Source organism: Etheostoma cragini, chromosome 23 (genome assembly GCF_013103735.1).
Source record: "Etheostoma cragini isolate CJK2018 chromosome 23, CSU_Ecrag_1.0, whole genome shotgun sequence".
NCBI lineage: Eukaryota > Metazoa > Chordata > Actinopteri > Perciformes > Percidae > Etheostoma > Etheostoma cragini.
Window position 1 is genome coordinate 16886696 of NC_048429.1, and position 23025 is coordinate 16909720.

Consider the following 23025-nt stretch of genomic DNA (forward strand, 5'->3'; position numbering starts at 1 on the left):
ATATATATATATGTATATATTACAAAGTTTCAGAGTGTTTTTTAAGATGCTTGGTATTCTAGATTTTATTTTCCCTTGCAATGTTTACATCAAGCTAATAATCCCTTGAGTGCTCCTCTGGAAAAGGCTTACTCAACCAAACAGTGACTTTACCAGCGAGTAAATGCATTCTGTATCATATGATGGAGGGAGAGAGGGGAGGAGCTCTTTAGGTGGCTAACTCTGAGCTAATTAGAGTGAACTAGGAGGATGGCAGTGCACTGTGAAATTGTATGTGGCAGTTGGTAATAGTAAGCTAAGCTCTCTCGCTTCTTCTTCTTTTCATTCAGGGTAAAGACCTGAGGATTTCTGAGCTGGCGGGTACAGAAGCTCTGTGATGTGACTAAATGGATTAACGGCTACGACTTCATGGGAGGAAAATGCAGTGTGGCCTCATCATCCTCTGCCGCAATGGCAACACATACAGCGAGAATTATACTCATACTGGAACTACGCACACAACTTTACTGTCTATGACAACCCGAGGATGGAGAGAACTGTAGCATCCTGTGTGACTGGAAATGATCACTGAAGCACAAATTATGTTTATTTATGCAACATAAAGTCAGTCACAGTGACATTGCAGCTTTTTACGCTGGTCTGACCACTGTTACTGACAAAGGACACCACAACAGCTAACAACGGTAGGTACCTTCCAGAAGTCTTGTACATTTTGGGCAAAGGCAAACGTGCTTCTGAGGACTGTGTCGGTGCAAAACAACCCCCCCTCCCCTTGGACAACTTACATTAACATTAAAAAGCAGCTTTTGAGCAGTAATGGAGAAAGAAAAGGGACTTTAGTTTTAAAGCCCTTACAGATGGCTCTTTGCTCAAGCCAGATTTTGGGTTTAACAAACATTGCCCACCCCCCCTTTGATAACTAATTGTGCAGCCCTTTTGCCTGATTCCATTTTCATGTCTCGTAACCTTTTTCTGCATGTACCACCCATGTGAACTGAGTTCCCACCGGTGTACGTCCAGTCTCACCATTTAAGCGCTGAAAACTTGGAAAATATCCCTTTCAAAGTACATTTGACAATGAACAAGACAAGACAATACGCATGACTAGTGCTAAATAAAATAATAATTTCAGCAGACGTGTGCATCGTTCTCATCCAAACAAACTAAGGTGTTTCTTATCTTAAACAGTTGTCTCCACCCGAGTGTCCTACTTGAGAAAAGTAATCAAAGCAGTAATCCAATTGTTATAGTCTTTGACTTTTTCCCTTTCTCGGAGCCTTGAGCTCTCTCACCCCTCTCCTCTTTCCTCCTATCGCTTCCTGCAGGTGTTTCTGGCTCTGGGTCTGTTGAGTCTGGAGCTGTGGTTGGAGTCACCTGCTGCCTCCATTTTCCTGCTTGACACCCTCTGCTACAATTCTTCATGTCTCTCTCTCTCTCTGTCTGTCTCTTCTCTGTATCTTCTCTGTCTCTGTCTGTCTCTCTGTCTGTCTCTGTCTCTCTCTTTCTCTCCCCCCCAACCGGTCGAGGCAGCCCCCTCACCCTGAGCCATGGTTCTGCTTGAGGTTTCTGTCTCTTAAAGTTTTTCCTTGCCTCTGTGGCCTAGTGCTTACTCTTGGTGGGAATTGTTGAGTTTCTGTAAATAACATCAGAGTACGGTTTAGACCTGCTCTTTTATGAAAAACGCAGTGAGATAACTGTTGTGATTTGGTGTTTTTGTTTTTGTTTTGCCATTTTTAGCCTATCACTTGATCATAAGTATGCAGCTTTGTGCAGTAATCCGCGGAGGAGGATGGTGCCTATCCCAGAATGGAGCATCTCCGTGAGGTGTAGACAACCATGAGATGGGACATCCCATTACTCATTCCTCTGTGTGAATATGAGGGAACTAAATTCACTCAGCCAGCAAGTTCTGTCACTGCCATGCTGCAAATAAGAAGGTGTCTGGCAATTTTATTTGCATGTCATAGAGCACGTTACATAACATGTGTTATATGTCAGTGTTAGCATGTTGCTCTGTCCAATAATTATCTAAATGCTGTTTAAGCGGCGTTTCTAACATGAGTAAAAAGAATAGAATCCCAAGATGTTCCTACTGTTTGTTAAAACAAGGCTTTGCCTCAGGCCCAGCAGGCACATGGTAAAAGAAGACTCATATAACAAAGGCTTTTTGGTTTTCCTTTTTAGACATTATTCTAGTGATAGTCTATATCTATGACATTCCACTTCTGGGATGGCTACAGAAATTTGGATGTCCGTCCCCTTCCTCTGTCTCTGTATTAGCGTTCTAAACTCTGGATTCATGAGGACTATGGTTAACTGCCAATTTGATTTTTCTGTTGCATGACTAAAACTACTTTTGAACATACACATGTTCCACCAAAACAAATTTCGCAGTCCGGCGCTTAGCACCGCCCAAGACGACTGTGATTGGTTTAAAGAAATGCCAATAAACCAGAGCACGTTTTTCTCCCATCCAGGAATGCTGAGTGAACTGGCCAGCTGAATACACACATTACAGCGCATCACATTGCAGGTAACTTGGCAGCAGCAGAGCTGTGGATGCACTGGATAGTAATACACATGCTGTCTTTAGAGACAAGCAATATGAGCCGAGGCTGGCTCTGCTCCAGACCCCCATACTACTGCTGATGCTAACAGAACACACACATCAACTGTAGTATACTACATTGTTACATTCAATATCTAGGAAGACTCTACTGAGCTACACCGGGCCCAACCACACTGCGGCACACATTCACAGCTGTTCAGCAGAGAGAGCATTAATGTGCTGAAGTGCACATCCAGGGATTTCTTTACATCCTGATTAAAGGAGAGGTCATCCACCGAGAGCTGACTAACCCTATATGCAAATACAATCGTACATAGAAACATGTTAGATGTATGCCAGGTCTCTTGGGCTTTCCAGCAAGTTGTTTTGTTGCCGGCGGTCAATATGCGATCCCCCAGCCTGCCTATGGTCCCCCAGTGGCTACAACTGCTGATAGGTGCAAACCAAGCCCTTGGTATCCTGCTCTGCCTTTGAGAAAATGAAAGCTCAGATGGGCCGATCTGGAATCTGTTAGGTGTTGCATGGAATGCATGCATTTGTTTAAGTAAAAAGCAAAGTAGAAACAAAACTAAGGCAGTCCTGAGAGGCAGGCAAAGACTAGTGTAAAGAGTGTAATTTTTTTACAGGGAACAGGGAATCCAAAAATAAAAGCAGAACAAATCAGAAATAGAGACCAAAGGAAATTCAGGGAGCAAGGAACCAGACTCGAACTCACACAGGGAGACACGACAGGCACGAGCAAACAGAAACTCTACAAAGCCCTGACAAGGGAAACACAAAGATTAAATACACAGGGTAACGAGGAAACAAGAGGCAGGGCTGGGAAACAGGGGAGAAAATCTGGCAACCACAAGAGTGGTAAAACACAGGAACTTAAACACAACAAAACAGAAAACCAAAATAAAACAGGAAACAGAACAGACACTCACGGGACGACACAAGACAGGAACTACAACTATACAAGACAGGGGAGCACACACGGACTATGACATGAAACAGGAAACAGAGTTTTTAACACGTGACATGACATGACACCAAAACATAAATGTTACCTCCCCTTTCTCGGCTTTTCCCGCCAAGAGAATTTGCCCCACCCATGAGAGAGAAATCATGGCATTCAAACGAGCAAAGTGGCAGTTGGTCAAGGCCACAGCCCCAGCCTCCACCTTGCCCCTCCACAGGATCAGGGGACCACTAAGGTCTATATAAAAGAGACTTCAGATGCATTATTAGGGGACCACTAAGGCCTATAGACAATGAGTGCCACATAACTTTCTTTTATTAAACAGTTTGACAGTCAGTCAAACTTTAAAGTAGATTTTCTTCAGAGCTAAATTACATGGTATCAAATCGATGCATAAACTCCAGTATTTACTAATACTGATACCAGCATTTTAGGCAGAATCAGAGGCTTTTTTAGATACTTGTATCAGTATCAGCACATCTCTACTCTGTACACACAGACATGAGACTGATATCCATCCGGACATCTCCCACTTAGAAAGAAAGAGAAAAATAAGCATATTTTCCAAAGAGTTGAACAATTCCTTCATCTGTACACATCTGTGGTAGAAGAAGTAGCAGCCACAGTGTACTGATTGCAGTACCTTGTTGCACCACTCTTGCATCCCACATTCTCAGCATGGCAGTGCACGTGCAGAGTGTGTAAATCCTACTGATGGTCTGATTTAGAGGCCCGAACACATGTCTGCCTCTCAGACCTGCTGTCTGTCTGTGATGACCTCCGGGACAGCGATAAGGTCCTGTCTAAAAATAACCCCACTGCTGACTGCAGCACACATCATCAATCTAATGAAATCATCGCTACACTGGCAGTGATGATGTGTCCCACAAAGCACCTGATAAAAGTCTTACGAAACAAAATAGCTAAGGTAACCAAAACTGTATCTGTGTCTGTGTATCAGCCATTCTGAAATTACATCTGTTCCTGCAGAAAAATGGCGGCTACGCCTCATTTATTCAATCCTACATGTATGTTTGAATACATCACGGCAACGTGGGTCTGTCAGTCAGTTGTACCCTTTGGCCCAATCTGAAACTATCAGATGGATTGTCATGAAAATATTCACAGTCATTCATTGTTCCAAGAGGTTGAATATTACAACCCAGTCTCACCGCAGTTTGAAATGCTCACGTACAATGAACTTTTTTTTCTAGGTTTTTTTGTGTTGGTGAGGACAATTTTTAAAGTAATCTATTTAAAAGGAAAGCATATTTCGTGGCCCGGGCACGACTACGGTAGCGCGTATTAATAAATGGTTGGTTGGTGTGGTGGATGGGTCAAACAACACAGGGCTTTCACCACGGACACAGGGGATCGTGTCTCGGCGTGTGACGTGTCCTTTCACGTTCTCGTTTCCCGGTGTGTGACGTATCCTTTCACGTTCTTGTTTCCCGGTGTGCTACGTGTCCTTTCACATTCTTGTTTCCCGGTGTGTGACGTATCCTTTCACGTTCTTGTTTCTAGGCGTTAGGCATGTCGTTTCCCCGTTCTTCTCTCAAAATTGATGCCTTCCATTATGTAGTGACCAGCATTAATTTATTAAGTTAAGAAAATTGTGGCCGTGTCCAGAAATCAATAGATTAAATATAATGTGGCAATTTCACAAATTGCCGAGTTGAATATTATGGACTGGACCGTTCACATAGCGCCACCTTTAGGCTGTTATTAGTGGATCAGAGTGATTGCGGTCTCCATAACTGTTAGATGGATTACCATGCAGTTTGGTGCAGGTACTCAGGGTCTGGAGTATTAATCTAACGCCATCATTAGGTCAGTGTTTCAATAGTTGCACTGCCAGATCTTCCTCCACAGCGCTGCTGGAACCTGCTCTGGTTCATTGGCGTTTCTTTAAACCAATCAGAATCTTCCTGGGTGGCAATAATTGGGGGCGGTTGTGGCTCAGTGGTAGAGCGGTTGCCTGCCAATGGGAAGGTTGGTGGTTCGATCCCCGCCGCTGCAGTCATTGTCGAAGTGTCCTTGGGCAAGACGCTGAACCCCGAGTTGCCACCGGTGCTGCGCATCGGAGTGTGAACGTGTGTGAATGTTTATCTGATGAGCAGTTGGCACCTTGAACAGCAGCCCTGGCCACAGTGTATGAATGTGTGTGAATGGTGAATGTTTCCTGTAAATGTAAGACTGGAAAAGCGCTATATAAATACAGCACATTTACAATAATCGCCGGACAGAGCCACAGTGCCTCTGCTAAATAGTCTCAGGAAGGAACTTGTTTTGGTGGAACGTGTACGTTCAGACGTAGTTCTAGTCGCCAACAGAAAACCAAGATTGGACAGATAGTCTAGATAGCTGTAAGGATTTACCCTGCAGAGATCTGAGGACCAGTTAACCATAGTCCTCAGAACTCCACCAGAGGTTAGAACGCCAACACAGAGACAGAGGAAGGGGACGGACATCCAGCAAAATGTTATGCGGCACCAGAACAATCGGTACGTTGCAGATTTAGACTTTTGATTCAATGCGTCCAATACAACAGTTTGAATATCATTTTAAATCATTCAACTAAATAAATCCAGGCAGGAATAACTTTTCCTTTAATAACATATCTGGCATAGGAAATTTGTAGTATAGTATGTGACCTATTTTGCAGTAGGAAAAGTGAGCCCACATAACACAGTGTATGTGTTTATATATAAACAGTGTATATATATGTATAGACATACACACACATATAGCCATTGGGGGTGTGGGATTACATATTACAACAAGATAAGATCAAAGAAGTGTACTGTTAATATACAATCAATCGTCAGGCAAATGAATTTATATGAATAATTGATTGACTAAGTTGTCATGGTCAGTTATGAACACAGAGGCAGTAAACAGCTGCAACAGCTCCATGGAAGCAAGACTCCTCTTCATTCCCATTGACGGATCTAACCAAAGGAGAGTTTCCTGTGAGCGGGTGAGGTTATCACAGAGCAGGGCTGCCTTTTACAAACAAATCCACCAACCCAAGCTCTCCAACATCCGTGGGCTACCGTGACTCATGCACATGACTGTGTGTGCAGGAGATGTGGCACGGTTCTGCATCCATTTAAAATGGAAGGCAGTGCTATTTTCAGCAACTAAAGCAAAGGCTCACATGCAGAAAAGGATTATGTACACAGACCAATATAGAGCAGCAAAGAGTGGATTAGCACAAGCATTTCATTGTGAATGCACCCCCTAAAACACAGCAAGAATCCTATGAAATTACGTTTTTTTATTTAAACCCGTCTTTTTTAATCATTTGAATTTCAGTTGTTCTTATATATACCAGGCTCATTGCCAAGGAATTCTACTTTAAACAGGCTCAGAAAGCCTCATGTTTCCAGTTTCATTGACTGTATTTGCAGTTAATGTATCAAGAATCTATATGAACGGATGGATGACATGAGCGATAACAAAAAGGTCATGCATTGATTACGGCAAAACCATACATAACCACTGAAATAAATAACATGATGTAATCATTCACAACTGATAGAGCCAACATGTTTACTCAACAAAACTATATTTTAAATATATCAAACCCAGTCTGGGTCTCAACCGGCCCCAGGGTCGATCCTGGGTCTGTCTCAGGTTTCTGCCTAAAAGGGAGTTTTTCCTCCCCCCAATGCTTGCTCTTGGGGGGGATTGTTAGGTCTCTGTAAATTATAGAGTGTGGTATAGACCTACTCTATCTATAAAGTGTTATATTAATTGAATTGAATGTTAGTTTGAGTGGGAAATAGAGTCTATAGCTTGGAAGAAGGCTAAGTTATTATAGTTGTTGGTTAGTTTATTAATTATTTATTGAACGTGAGGGCCACAACTGAAGATCAGAATCAGAATCAGAAAGACTTTATTGATCCCCGAAGGGAAATTCTGTGTTACAGTTGCACAAAGTATATAAATATCACAGTATAAATATAAATAAAGAAATATAAGGGGTGTGGATATGCAAGGTATTTACATAGTTGAAGGATTTTTTGTGATACTGTATTTATATCATTGAGGAGTTGTAATGTTAAATGGTTGTAATGGTGAACAGTGATAATGAATAAATAGTAGCAGCAGAGTATTGCAGAGTACTGTCAAGATGTCTCCTTCACCGAGTTATCACATTTTTCTGACACACTAAACCTTTTAATAATCACAGAGTGTGAGAAGTTATTTTAGTTCTCAAATCCTTATTTCCTGCTTCCTCGACGATGAATCCATCAGAACTCTAAAGCACACAGCTATTATCGCCCACTGGAGCACTAAATGAACTTAGACTGCTGAAGAGCAAGTTCAGTAATCCACAGCTGTTTTAAATGATGCAGTTGCTGGTGGCAACCAGATCTTTTCTCCCCTGTTGATAGGGCGGATGTCAACCTTCCTGCTTCATCACATCATGCAGGTCCATAGAAGCAGAGCTCTCTGCCAGAGGTCGGGCCAGAGGTGGGGGGAGTTGCTGGATGTTTCCACACCGTCCAACCTCTCCTGCACTGATCTCAGCCCTGCTGTCTCTCTGGATAATTACAGTTATTAAGGGTTGGGCTGTCCAAATTCTGTTTCTTTCACATTTGCCATGAATATTGATGAGCCACAACTCAGCATTAAAAAAAAACAACTGTATTACCATGCAAAAATGACATGTCGTGTATATTTTGTCAATTTCACATCGGCTGTTCAATTACGGCAGTTGGATGTCAGAGACTTGATTAATATGTGGACATGCAATAGTCATTCGAAACTGGGCAAAAAATGTTTTCAAGACCACTTTTGAATGTCAAAGGGACACTCATGATGGGCTCAGTAAAAGATGTCCAAAGGCCTACGAGCATTAGGGACAAGGTCAAATCCACTTAAGCCTCTAATGAACGCTAAAGGTTTTCTTACGGCCGCTTTTAAACAAGTGTGGGCCAACCTTCTACAGTAGGTAAGAGCATCTCTTCACGACAACTTCAATGTTTTGCAGGGTGAAATCATAGAAAGACAACTCTTTAGTGACACTTAGAATAAGTTGATTGTTCATAATTTCTAACACCCGTAATGGGCGTCTTTGGGTTGTTGCATGTCCATGACGTGCTATTAGCACCACTTCTAAACCCAGAACAGGGTCTCCTTTCACCAAGTACAGTGTCAACAAATCACACAATTTAAGTTCTAGTCCATATCAACAAAATTCCACTCCCGGGATTGTTCCCGTGCCACCAGAAATTCCGCCGGATGTCTGTCCCCTTCCTTGTTTGTCTTTTACATGTTTTTTTTGGCTTCTGCTTGATTGTGAACCTAGAGGACAGATGATAGGGACAGATTGCTATGTTTGCATTAGTATTCTGCTTTGCGCAGTAATCCGCGGAGGAGGATGGTACCTATCCCAGACTGGAGCGTCTCTGTGAGGTGTAGACAACCATGAGATGGGACATCCCATTACTCATTTCTCTGTGTGAATATGAGGAAACTAAATTCACTCAGCCAGCAAGTTCTGTCATTATCATGCTGCAAATAAGAAGACGCCTGGCAATTTTCTTTGCATGTCATAAAGCACATTACATAACATCTGTTATATGTCAGCTTCAGCATGTTGCTCTGTCCAATGATTATCTAAACGCTGTTTAAGCGGCGTTTCTACCATGAATAAAAGAATAGAATCCCAAGATGTTCCTACTGTTTGTTAAAGCGAGGCTCTGCCTCAGGCCCAGCAGGCACAGGGTAAAAGAAGACTCATGTAACAAAAGCTTTTTGGTTTTCTTTTTTAGACATTAGTCTAGTGATAGTTTATATCTATGATGTTCCACTTCTGGGATGGCTCCGGAAAATCTTCCGGATGTCCCTCATTTCAACCCCTTACTCTGTCTCTGTGCAGCACTGTGGAGGAAGATCTGGCAATGCAAGACTATTTGTGCTGTGACAAATGTCAGACTTTCCATCAGAATGATATTTAATCTGTATGGATTGGAGATTGCAATGGTTGACTGAGACCATTCACGGCTCTTCCATCTGGAATGAAGCTTCCTATGGATGGGCAGTGATGAATCACTGGGCCTGTGGACACTGTGGTCACATGGCTGGACACAAACAATTTCCTCTAATCTGGAGTGCCTGAAACACAATACTGTAATGAGGTGCATCCAGGACTGCCAGCTATGTGATTCTGCAGTGTTTCCTTCCTGTTAATTAAGCTTAATTCTACTTCCCATCAATCATTCATAACAAAAAGGGAGTGACCCCATAGCGATGCAGGATGCTGCTCCATCCATATGCCTTCAGATCCACGTCACGTTAGAGAGATGGTGAGGTTGTGTTTATAAGCAATGCTCGTCATACGAATCAGTAGTCCCTTCACCATGTCTAAATATGGAAGCAAACTGATTTTCCTGGTAATTAATATCACCATAATTGTCTGCTGCTTAGCATAATTCCTTTAATGTGACATCAGATGGCAGGAAAGCATGCAGGAAACCTTTTGACGTCCAAGCACCCGTCCCTTGTGTTAATGGTACAAGGTGACATGGCTGTGGCTTAGGTGGCTAGAGCAGCCGCCTACCAATTCAAATACATTTTTATTAAGAGCATTAAATCAGAACAAGAGTTATCTCAAGACACGTTACAGATAGAGTAGGTCTGGACCACACTTTATATTTTACAAAGACCCATACTTCCCCTACCAATGTGAAGTTTGGTGGTTCGATCCCTGGCCCTATTTGCAAAATTTATCCTGGATACAGTTTAAATTTGGGTAGACTGTTTGTCAGGGGATAATAAGTCATGCATTGCCAGACCTTCCTCCACAGCGCTGTGAAGGAGGGTCTGTCTAGTCCAAAGAATTCCTGGATGGGAGAAAAACGTGTTCTGGTTTATTCGCATTTCTTTAAACCAATCAAAATTGTCTTGGGCGGTTTCGTAATGATCTCATGCTCAAGTTTCCTCTTTTACTTTGTAGTGTCTGTTTCTCCTGTGTCATGTGTTGTTTTATTTCCTGCCTTGTGTGTTTTCTAGCTTCTGTGATTGTCTACCCTGCACTGCTGTGTCAACCCGGTCTCACGGCAGTTCGTGAAATGGTCATTTTGATCTTTGTCAACAGGGACACAATTTTCTTGTTTTTTTCGTGTTGGTCACCACAGAAGGGGAACATTACCATTTCACGAACTGCTGTGCCTGCTCTGGGGGTAAAACAATGGCCATAAGGACACAATCCACGTTATCTGTGGGACACAACAAAGGGGAAAAGAAACGGCACACGCGGTAGATGGTGACAACAATGGCCAAAGGGACGCGATCCTGGTCTTTGGGGTGAAAGTCCTGTGTTGTTTGACCCATCCACCCCCCCAATCACAATCTCCTTATGCGGATTTTTGGCTTTTCAATACTACTTGCTACCATAATCATGCTGTTATCACAAAAGATGCTTGCCATTAAATTTATTAGTTTAACATTCGTGCTCACGATCACAAAAAAAACGAGAAAATTGTGTCCCTATAGGCGAATCTGTAGATTCAATAATGTCAGCACTTCACAAACTGCCATGAGACTGGGCTGGAAGTCTTCCACCTGTTTATCAGCCTTAATATCACCTGTTCCTCTTCCAACCCTCGTTAACCTTGTGTATTTAGTCTGTGTATTTGTTTTTTCTGTTGTCCGATCGTGTGTTCCTTTACAGTTTCATTCCTAGTGTTTGGTTATTCCTAGTCTTCTAGTTTCTGTAGTGTTTTGAAGTTTTGTTTGAATATTCCCTTTGTCGTTTTTTTTTCTGCCTTCAGGATACCTTTTGTTGTAGCAGTTTTTATTTACATAAATGTTCAAAACCTTCACGCTGCCTGGTTGTTCTGTATTTTAGGCCCAAGCCTCCCCAAACCGTGACAGCATAAAATAAAACTGAAGACCGCCAATGCACCACATATTCCTGCTGCTGATGGCTGCAGAGAAATGAAAAAAAGTGTATATATTCTACAAACAGACAGTTCTGTTGGCTTATGAAAGTAAAGGAGATTCAGAGAGTCACAGCCATGAAAACAGCTCGCTAGGTGGTGTGAGCAAACAGAAAGGTAACTGTATGTGATCTACTAACAACACAACAAATATGACTGTCACCCGCAGTGTTATTGTGTAATTTGTCCTTATGATTGCCGTCTAACCCATGGAGATCAAAATCAATCTCATCTCTGTGTTTCCAGTACGGACGTACCAGAGGTCTGGAAGGTGGTTAGCTTAGCTTAGCTCAATGGCTGGAAGCAGAAGAAACTGCTAGCCTCTGTCAAATGTGGAACAATATGCCATCCAACAATTCTAAAGCTGTTTACTCTTTGCACACACTAATGATTACTCCGTCTGCCTCACATCAAAGCCGTGCCCTCAGGCAAAACGCTTAAGAATGTGTGTGGAAACTGGGCCCGGCCATCTCCACCTCTCTCTCACACACACACACACACACACACACTCATGGATAATACTGAGGATGCAGCACAGACAGACAACAATAATTGCAATATATAGAGTGTTGAACTGTCAGGCTCTTTAGTTATCACCTCCGTCCTTGTAAGGATTCCTTAGATGTGACAGTGTTACAGAAGAACTCAACTGTAACCGTTTATTTAAAAGAACTACCAAATATATAACTACCTCTGCAAAGGCCTCTGCCTACATGGGGCGCACGCTCTTATTGGAGCTAGATGTCACCCTGATCTGTCAAATATTGAATCAAAATGGTGTCGAAACTTATAAAGAAACAAAGCCACGAAAACTAGACTACCAGACCTCCGTGAGTCATGTTTAGCTTGGTCTGGACTCTTGGCGTCACTTTTTAACTTTAACAGACATGCGGCCCAATAACGGGAAGCAAGCCCCAGTCTCCTGGGTGAAAGTCCTGTGTTGTTTGACCCATCCACTACCGCAACCATCATCACGCGGATTGTTTTCTCCACTCATACTACGTCATCTTGCAGCCTAGATAGATAGATAGATAGATAGATACTTAATTCATCCTGAAGGACATTTTAGGCATCCAGTAACACATATACACCCATATATCACACAGATAAGAATAAAAATAGAAAATCACTCACATGTTGTACCTTATCAGGTGAAAAGGATTAAAGCAGCTAAACAGCTTTGACATACTAGTGACTCAATGCTTGTCAATGAGTTAAATCCCTGTCATCTTCATGCAGGCACCCTCACCCCTCTCATAGTCTAATAACTGCAGCAGACACATCAGCGCGATGAGATTGAGTGGGAGTGGCTGCGTGGTGAGCAATTAGCCTCAACTACCACCTTTAACTGCTACCTTGGATTATACACTGTCAGTCATCGCCAGCTTTCCCCAGGTCACAATTTATGTTGCCTTTTGAAGTAACAAAATCCCTAAGCTCCAGTATGAGAAAACCTCCAATCCTGTCCTGTGTAGAAGCCAGCGTCAAAATGTATGCAGCCTCGCTGCTGTCTGCATCTGTGACAGACAATGGGGGGGGGGGGGGGGTACTATTGTGTACTCTCTGCTGTTCCTTTGATGTTCAGCAGTAACAGAAAAAGGGCTTTTGGCTTTGGTGTCACTGCGAGTCGCTGCAGCTTTCTTGACTGACAGAAACAAATGAGTATCATGTTCATCTGTGAGTCCTTGAAGCCATGGCAATGTCACCCCACTGTTTCCTCAAATCTATGTAATCGGAATGGGAGAAATTTTCAGGCCTGTCTGAGCTCAATTTCATACACTTCATGAAAGTCAGGACTAGGATGTCATTCTTACTTAATCCATACAAGGCCCTGGGCAGTGTGGGTGGATTTGGTCCAGGACATCTTTAAAAGTGAACAGCAAACTATTAAACTCTGCCTGCTGACCAAACAACCTGAAAGGGCTGAGCTGTGTGTAAGTGGGGATACTCAACCGTAAAACACAGCAGTTAGTCTGCCACCACCAGTGGTCTGCACAAAAATGCATTAGAATGGCTTATAAAGTTAAGCCAGTCTTTGCTTTACACTTTAATCTAATGTACCAGATGTTGAACAGCTGGAAATGCATCCATCTCTCCATGACACACACATATTCTATACTCCTACCAAGCGTAACTAGGTTAGTGTGTGGAAATAATGTGTGATAATGGCATCTGAAGACTGAAATTAGCTGTCATCTACATTTGTCTACTGATAAATATGCTTAATGTAATGCTATAAACCAGAGCTGTAGTACTAGTTGTCTCGTACGCCATTGGACTCCCCAAAATATTCTAGTTGGTCTTGATTGAGTCCAGCATTCTATGCTTTTATTCTAAAGTAACTTCCTCAATAGATGAAGCGCCATGGTTCAGAAAACAGGTATTAGTCTAATTCAAATCCATCTAGAACAGGCATTGTGATTGGTTGCCTGGCAAACACCTGACTGTATCTTATACCTCAATCAACAGGTATCAATTGTTTTCATTTAGGCCACAGACACAACAGCAGCAAGCACTTTGTACTAAGGATTCTTCAGGACAAGTAATAAGTTCCAGAATGGGAACAATTCCTTTTTATATTTTAGGAAAATAATATGGCCTAATATATAGTGTGTTTCTCTGCATTTACTTTGTTATTATTACAAATATTAAACCAAAATGATTATCTTAAAATAGAAATAGAAGACACACTGTGTCTGATATCACATGAATTATGAACAGGTAAGCAGAGGCGTTTCTAGGATTTGAGTGATTTCAGGGCTTAGCCCAGTCCCATTTAATTAAATTGAATGCAATGCAAAACTTGGATTGGTATGCCCAGCTTGTTAATAGCCGGTGTATGTTCATTTTAGCTGGCCAGTTTGGAGATGTTAGTTGGATGGCATCAACATTTGGCCGAATCATAACTGGCCTGGTAACTAAAAGACCAAGTTTGAATTTCCAGATGATGATGACTTATGAAGCGAGGGGGTCATGGGGGTCTTCATATCCTGCATTCTGGTGAGCTTTTAAGCACCTATTTTTACCTTTTTCTAAATCAATGTATGCTGGAAATATCTTTATGTAAAGGGAAACATAGATTACAATCCAAATGTAAAAACATAATGGAACCTACTGCAGTAAGGCTCTCGGGCATTCTGTATTGCTTTCAACTATTTATTCTCCTTTAGATCGACTTTTTTAATTATGTCTGAGTCAGCACACATCTAGCCTACAGGCATCATTTACTCTACCCTCTTTTGGGTCTTTCGTTGGGGAACTAACTTCCACAAATGTGCATCTGACAATTATTCACCTCAATGAAACATGAATTAATTTAATGAACTAATAAACCACTGGACTGTAATATATCAGACATGTCTGAGTAAGATTCCTGCTCATGTTCAGAACTTTGTGCACATTCCAAATACAACTCATCCTATCTGGGTTCTCAGAGGTTTGTAAGGAGTCTTGGAGGAAGACTTAGACTCATGTTGTCCTGTTCTATAACCTTATACGAAAAATGGATTCACTCCCTTATGGAGTTAGACACCTTGTAGCATGAAACAACCAGAAACACCAGCGCATTGCATTCATCCCCAAAACATGTTGGCTAACTGTAATGCAAGGTTAATAGACCCGAGTCCTTAGTTGCAATTTTCAAGTTGAACCACTTCTCATACTACTTTAACTTCAGAATCAGAATCAGAATCAGGAATACTTTATTGATCCCCGAAGGGAAACTCTGTGTCCCAGTAGCACCAGTAGTAAGAAGACAGAGACGGAGCACTGCAACAGGCAGCTTGCACTTTTCAGCGCATGCGCACACTTCACTTCAGATGCATCAGAAACAGAATCAGAATCAACATTATAGCAAGATAGAGTACAAGACATAACAACATAACATAATGCAAGACAACACACAGTTCATGTGGACACATGAAGGAATTTTTTGAGGTGGCATTTAGAGGGTGCGAGAAACAGAAACGAGAAACACAGAAACGAGGCAGACATATGAAACACGTCTGCTCTCGCCAGAAGCAGGAAGAAGAAGAAGAAACTTGAATGTAATGGTAGAGCACTTTCAACACAGTCTAATCACTGTTGCTTGCAGTCGCTCGTCATGGGTTATCTGATCTGCTGTATCTTAAATGAGTCTATTGATGATCTATTCACCTCTGATTTCTTCTTCATCTTTGACATTTATCGACTATTAAATACAAATAATTTTCTGGTAATTTATTGATTCGATGTTGCTCATCACTGAATATCGGTTGCATCATAATTATGTGTATCATGAATCAACCCTGTCTGTCTGATCACTGATGTGTGTGAGATGTGATCCATGATGAGTCTATCAGCAGTCAGACCCAGGACTCCTCAGAAGTCTCCTTAGTTCAAGGCCTACATGTAATTTCTCATTACTGGGTCATTAAGTGCTGTGATTCAATCCGGGGCTTCGTATTGATTTGGTATTGAGTGAAGATGCTCACTCAGTTGACAGGGCTTTGTTTCTTCAGCCTTTTGCTATATCATTTTGTTACATTTTCATTCCCACATGGGAGCGACAGGCCATCAGTTAGAGGAGTGGTCTCACACTGAGAAGGTGTGCGGCTAGGCCCGGTAATAAGGACATTAAACATCTCTGACTGGATAGGGGTGACCTTCCTGCCATAAATATGAGCTATGTGTTTTCCTGAGCTTGCCAAGATAGTGAAGATGAAACACATCCTTCCCGTTCTTATGCATTTGAGCCAAAGCCATTGCAGAAAATGAATGAAACTGAACCAAACGTGTTCAGAGCATTTGCATAGACATCAGCAGCTCTCTTATTTTGCCCAATAAATCTGATGTATTTTGTCCTTGGCTGGGAATAAATAGCCTATTCACAGGGGATTATTTGGTGTTGATGATCTCCTGGTGGAAACTGTACATTGGTCTAAAGATCAATATAAGTCTATATCAATGACATTTAATTTCTGGGATTGTTCAGGGACCAGCGGAAATTCTGTCGGATGTCTTCTTTTCAGCCGGATGTCCATCCCCTTCCTCTGTCTCTGTGTTGGCGTTCTAACCTTTGGGGGATTTTTGAGGACTGTGGTTAACTGGTCCTCAGATCTCTGCAGGGTAAATCCAGACAGCTAGCTAGACTATCTATCCAATATGAGTTTTATATTGGCGACTAAAACTACTTTAAACGTACACATGTTCCACCAAAACAAGTTCCTTCCAGAGACTATTTATACTAATTTAGACTAATTGTGTCTGTGACTTAGCTCCACCCATGACAATTGTGATTGGTTTAAAGAAATGGCAAAAAACCCTAGCAGGTTTTTTCCCATCTAGGAATGCTGTATTTATTCCCAGCCACAGAGCTGACAATGTAAGATTAGTCTAAAAATGAATATGCTAAATGAAATTACATAAACTGTCAAACAGATAGATGCAATCACTAATTTACCAAATTTAGACTGAGAGAAAACCGATCTGCATATGACTGCAGGAAGCATGCTGTATGCCTCAATACTTGTCAGGCAGTGATTTTTACTCAGACATATCTGTTTCATTATTCCAACAACCAAAATAATAACAGCATAAATGTACAAAATACTGTCTTGATTCTGATGTGCCCATTGAGCGTGGGTACACCATTTTTATTGTGTTTTTGAAAACTTCACTCAGCCAAGAGTTAACTGTGTGTGTGTGTGTGTGTGTGTGTGTGTGTGTGTGTGTGTGTGTGTGTGTGTGTGTGTGTGTGTGTGTGTGTGTGTGTGTGGGCCAGGTTTTGCTACATTTGTGGGGAACAAAAACTGTGAATACAGTATACTTATGGGGACCTGACAGCTTTGTGGGGACAAAATGCTGGTCCCCATAACGTTAAAGGCCTTTTTGAGGAATAAGACTTGGTTTTAGGAGTAGGGTTAGAGTTAGGTTTTGGTTAGGGTAAGGGTAAGGGTAAGGGTTAAGGTTAGGCATTTAGGTTTGATGGTTAAGGTTAGGGTAAGGGGCTAGGGAATGCATTATGTCAATGACTGGTCCCCACAAAGATAGCCAGACACGAATGTGTGTGTTTGTGTGTGTGTGTGTGTTTGTGTGTGTGTGTGTGTGTGTGTGTGTGTGTGTTTGTGTGTGTGTGTGTGTGTGTGTGTGTGTGTGTGTTTGTGTGTGTGTGTGTGTGTGTGTGTGTGTGTGTGAAATGAGTGTGATTTGGCCTCTGGATGTCTCAGAGCAGACAGGAGATGTGAGTGAGATGATATACAGTATTCACTTTTCAGGGATTCAATTCAGAATCCATATTGTGTTACAGCTAAAAAATGAAACACAAGGAAAACCAGTGATGCAATAAAAGGAAAAAAATGCCTTAAACCCCAGAGTGGTTAATGGGATGTGGGATTAAATGGGATATGGGACTATGCCTTCCTCCATTTATGTTCTGTTTCCAATAACTACAGACACTTAATATTTCAATAAATAAAGACAAGCAATGATAGCATTTTGGGATTAAATCCAATTTGGGGTAATAAAACATACGAAATACTGTATAAAATTACCTGCCCTGGATATGCTATAGATTCATTTCGAAATAGAAACGTTGTTCTCCTCTGCTTTGCAGGCCGGAGCTGCGTGTTGGGGAGAAGGCAGAACAAACAGAGAGGAGAGCAGTCCTCAACGATTTGCAGCAGTCTGTCAGGTGCCAGTCAGACTGAGACAGTGACAGTTTGAGGTTGAAGCGTGATTTCGCTGGGCTCAGTGACCAGGTGACTGGAGCGAGACTACAACATGCCCAGAGGAAGGGCTCATGAATGGCAGGTATCCTTAAAGCAGATTCCCTTTAGAGTCCTCCGACAGCAATCGTACCCATGCTGATATAATCAGGCAAAGGAAGCCCTCCAGCACTTCCTCTATGCTCTACAGGTCCAGGTAGTGTGGCTCACTCTGGGTCACAACTGAAAGTAGATTGTTCATTATCCCCACACATTGCAGTCCTTAGAGCCTGACCATGATCTACTGTACTGTTACCTTTTTCACTTTTTTACTTTTGCAATATCATCATAGCACATTATAACATAGCCTGCACACAGTCTACCAAAGTATATCACCTTACCATGGTCACTGCATTTCTATGAGTGATTTTCAATTTTCAATTTAATTTTTATTTTATTATTTTTGCACATACAGTTCATTTGTTTTAGTCTGAATCAGTTGATGAGTTTGTAAACTTGGTTTGGTTTGGTTTGGTTTCACACTTGGAAAAATCCAAGCGTACCAAAAGGCATCATTACAAACCACGCAAGAAGGTTCACTCCTCTTATTGGTCGGATTTGTCTGGAGTAAGAAAGTAAAAACAGGAAGAAGGTCCTGTGTGGACTAGTGCATATTTCTTGCATCTCCATGGTCCAACCAGCTAATTTCATATAATCAGACATTGTTTTGGCTCTGCTCACCGAGACTTTGCTCTGCTCTGCCGGCTTCTGTCTCCAACTGTAACAGCGGCTGGTTTGACCACGGAGCTGTGAGTGACTAACTGTCTATTTCAGTTAAAGAAACACTGAAGCTGCTACAGTTTGCTGCTCTGCTGTATCTCAGTTTGCTAAGATCAGCTGACTACAGGAGACATCAGCTCAGACGTGTGGAGTACACATACAGTAGTGGGTGCGGTTTGAGGCTGGATCACCATCTCACCGCAGACCAACCGCTCCAGGGTTCCACTGAATTGTTTGGTCCGGTTTTGGTGGATCCGAGTGTGATTGCCGCGTTCTCACCTGCACATTGCACCACACCAGCGGGGCTTAACAAACACTTGACTGATTCAACCAAACTAAACGAAGCAGGTGTGAAAGCGCCCTAACATCAATGTGACTTTGGGACCCTTTAAAAATGTCTATATCTGAAATATGGGTGCTTTTTTCACCAAATTACCACAAAAAAATGGCTTAGATTCCTTACAACGCTCTTTGCAAATACAATTGATCACTTTCATTTCTGACTAAACTCATCTGTATGTTCCTCTGATTTTAACTAATAACTAATTGTCCTGTTCTTGTTTTTTTTCTTTTCCTTTCTTTTTGTTTCTTCTTGTTTTACACTAAATGTTACTATCCTATGTCATTTTTACTGTAACTCCAACCTGCCTGATGGACTGCAGAGGGAAATTAGCCCTTGGGCTACAATCTGGCACATTTACGTGTAACACTGTGTTTGTTCATCACTGTGCATTTTCCTGAATATATAAATAAATAAAATAAAATAGTCCAAATAATTCATCATTTCTAACACAAATATAAGGTATAAATCTCTATAACTGAGGGTTACTGACCATGAATTCCAAAAAGCAGTGTAAAAATAGTGGTAGTAATGTGGTGTTAGTGAAAAAAAGTCTGAAAAGGGGACAAAAATGTAAATCTTTTGTCTGTTTTTGACCCGGGGAGGACAATACAAGGGTTAACTACATGTATCACTCTGACATACAGTTGTTCTTAGATCTATGTCAGATCATAACAAACTGCACTCTAAAGATGAACACATTTCCATAAATGCCATCAGAAAGAAGAAAGAAGCCTGGACCTTTATGTGTGCTCATAACAGACTCATATTGTTGTATGATCACGGTAAAATGAGCTGCCAGATGCAACACTCTGTGGCTCACTCTACCGCAGTCTCAGGCCACCTAGACAAATTAGAGAAGAAAAAATATTAAGCTATTGCCAACACGGAAAGGCAACATGGGTTTTGAACTGCTTTCAGACTTGGCCAGCGTTAATATTACCACTGGCATTCAGAGCGCTGAATACAGAAACATACTGTCTGATCAGCTGTGTGCCACCGCAGCAACTGTCAACAGAGTATTACTTTCCAGTGTGCACAATAAATAGAAACATACAGATAAATGTAGGCCATGTGATCCAAAGTAGCTGGTCTGTGGCATGTAGACCTACACAAAGTAGCAAGATAGCGCGCAGGAAAAGTTAAATAAATGTTAATGCTGTCTCTTATTAATACTAATAATAGTAATTAATACTACTCCATGATGGTCATGGATGTTTTTTTTTTTGGTGCTTTCTACCTTCTGCAGCTTAAAAGGAGCCAGAGTCATCAGCATTTTAAGTGGTAATGAGATATGTAGTTTGTTGAATAATGGGCCTAATATTGACTTTGGTTCACGACTCTCATTGGAATCAACACACTCAAGACGTGCTGCTTGTCTCCTGAGGAGGCGCGGACATGGACAAACCAACGCGACACAGATACAGGAACAAAATGAAAGGGTGGATGAAAGTAGGGCACTGACAGTGGCTCTACAAGAAGAGTTGGGGTTGTTACCTGGATTTACTGAGTCAAGAGAGATAGTTTTCATCCTCTGGGGACCATGAAAATCAACAGCATGGATAGTGTTCAAATAAGTTTTGTAGTCATCTTCATGCTATTCAAAGGAACATTTAAACAGATTTTTGGAATTTGTGGAAACAGGGCCTCAGTCCGCCTGAAGGAGCCCTTGCACCAGCGTGTTGTCATGTTGATTTCTTCTGAGGATGGAGGTCTGGTAGTCTAGTTTTTCGTGTCTTTGTTAGGTTAAACACCATTTTGATAGTTAAGGTGGAGATGTTCTGGGTCCGACGGCCTTTATGGCTTGGCCCAGGCGTCTTTCCCTCTTTTGTTCTTTTTGGTCAGACCTCCAGACTGCCATAGTTTTGGTTAATTCTTTGGTATTCCTTGGTTATGGTGTCCTTTAATATGAGGACGGACACAGTGAAGTTGAGTTTGTTGTGGATGTTACACCACAACACGGTACATTTCACAGCTTCCTGGTCAGAAGTGGTTGAAATATTCTTGCTCCTGAACAAAGTGGTGGACGGATGATGAACAAATGCAGTTTGGCATAATAGCACCATCAAATATTATTGATCACTGGCCAGCAGGATGGCCAGTGCAAAAAAAGATTACATAGAGGCATACTGGAAATGTTGTTGTTGTTGGATTTCTGCAGCAACCACATGCCCTGTCCTACAGCAACACACCGCCTGCTTAATACAACACCCAGCTAAAGCACTCTGACACCAGAGAGCGCGGAAAATAAAAAAATTGTTCACCTTACTGAACAATGTGGTAAAATTCAGATAGAGTATTAGGGGACCACTAAAGTCTATATAAAAGAGACTTCAGATACAGTATTAGGGGCCCACTAATGGCTGTATAAAAGAGACTTCACATACAGTTTCAGAGGACCACTAAGGCCTATCAAAAAGAGACTTCAGATACAGTATTAGGGGACCATTAAGGTCTATATAAAAGAGACTTCAGATACAGTATTAGGGGACCACTAAGGTCTGTATAAAAGAGACTTCAGATACAGTATTAGGGAACCACTAAGGTCTATATAAAAGAGACTTCAGATACAGTATTAGACAACCACTAAGGCCTATGTAAAAGAGATTTCAGATACAGTATAAGGGGACCACTAAGGTCTATATAAAACCATCCAAAGAGCACCATGTCATGGGACCTTTAAGGTCACCTCTGTGCCTTACTGTGGTCTCTGTACACCATCAGCCAGCAGTTTGCAGGGCAGCAGACCCGTACACATCGCACACATCTCTGCGCCAACCTTTTCAAGAAGCTGGTTCAAGGAATGAACGAGCGACGCTGCGTTCACACGGTCCAACAAGTCCTCCACCGCTGGTAAACTCGGCTACATGATAACGTGAATATTTGTAAAGTATTCACTTTCATTAGCCATGGAAACAGCTTATTCAGAACATCGTCTTTTTTGGAATAAGGGGAAAAACCGGAATACTATGTTTGTAAACACAGTCATTCCCTGCGTCTCTCCCCGGACAGTTAATCATTGCGTTTTTTGCTCTTCTTAATTTTCCGTGAATTGATTTCTTTTAATAACTCTTTGACTAATGTATTTCTATGTATCTTTCTCTGTTATGTAAAGAAATGTCTAGTCCACCATATGCACTTATTGGAGAGTGAAATGAAATGTACTCAGCCTAAATCATTTCCATATGCAAAGGGAAATATGCTGTCACAGAAAAAAGCAAAGAAAGTGTAGCAGACTTACGGAGGGAGTGCCACTCATCCTGCCTTATCGTCCTGGTGATGTTGTAGGAGAGGTTTTTGGGTATCGTAGCCGAGGAGTAGTGATATTTGATGTAGGAGCACCTCACAATGGAACCTTCAGGGAAGAGAACAAGGGATTTTAAATGGATAAATTAATAAAACATTGTCTCATTACATAAGATCCACACTGGTGATACAGAGCAGGAATGAATGGAACGTTAAGATAACATTATTGATTCATGATTCTGCTGGAGAGGTTATGTCTGCTGTTATCAGCTAAATACCCAGACAGTGGCAAATCAATCTTCTGTCCTAAAACAAAAGCAGTCTGCGTTGTCATACAACCTGATTGTGTCAACGCTAAATTAAATGGACTGTTCTTATAGAGCTTTCGTTCTAATCTCAATGACTACTCAAAATGCTTTAACATAGGACAGGAACAATTCACCATTCACACACATTCATACACTGTAGGAACTGTAAGGCCAAGGATC

The 23025-nt window shown here is 41.7% G+C and overlaps 1 protein-coding gene across 1 annotated transcript in view; it reads right to left on the reverse strand.

The window, feature by feature from the left end:
- The window catches only part of tmem178b (transmembrane protein 178B), a 97810-nt gene that overhangs the window by 22168 nt on the left and 52617 nt on the right, over positions 1-23025 (reverse strand). The window contains exon 2 of the mRNA XM_034863204.1: positions 22533-22646. Within this exon, the coding sequence (XP_034719095.1) occupies positions 22533-22646 (114 nt within the window). The remainder of the gene's footprint in view (positions 1-22532; positions 22647-23025) is intronic.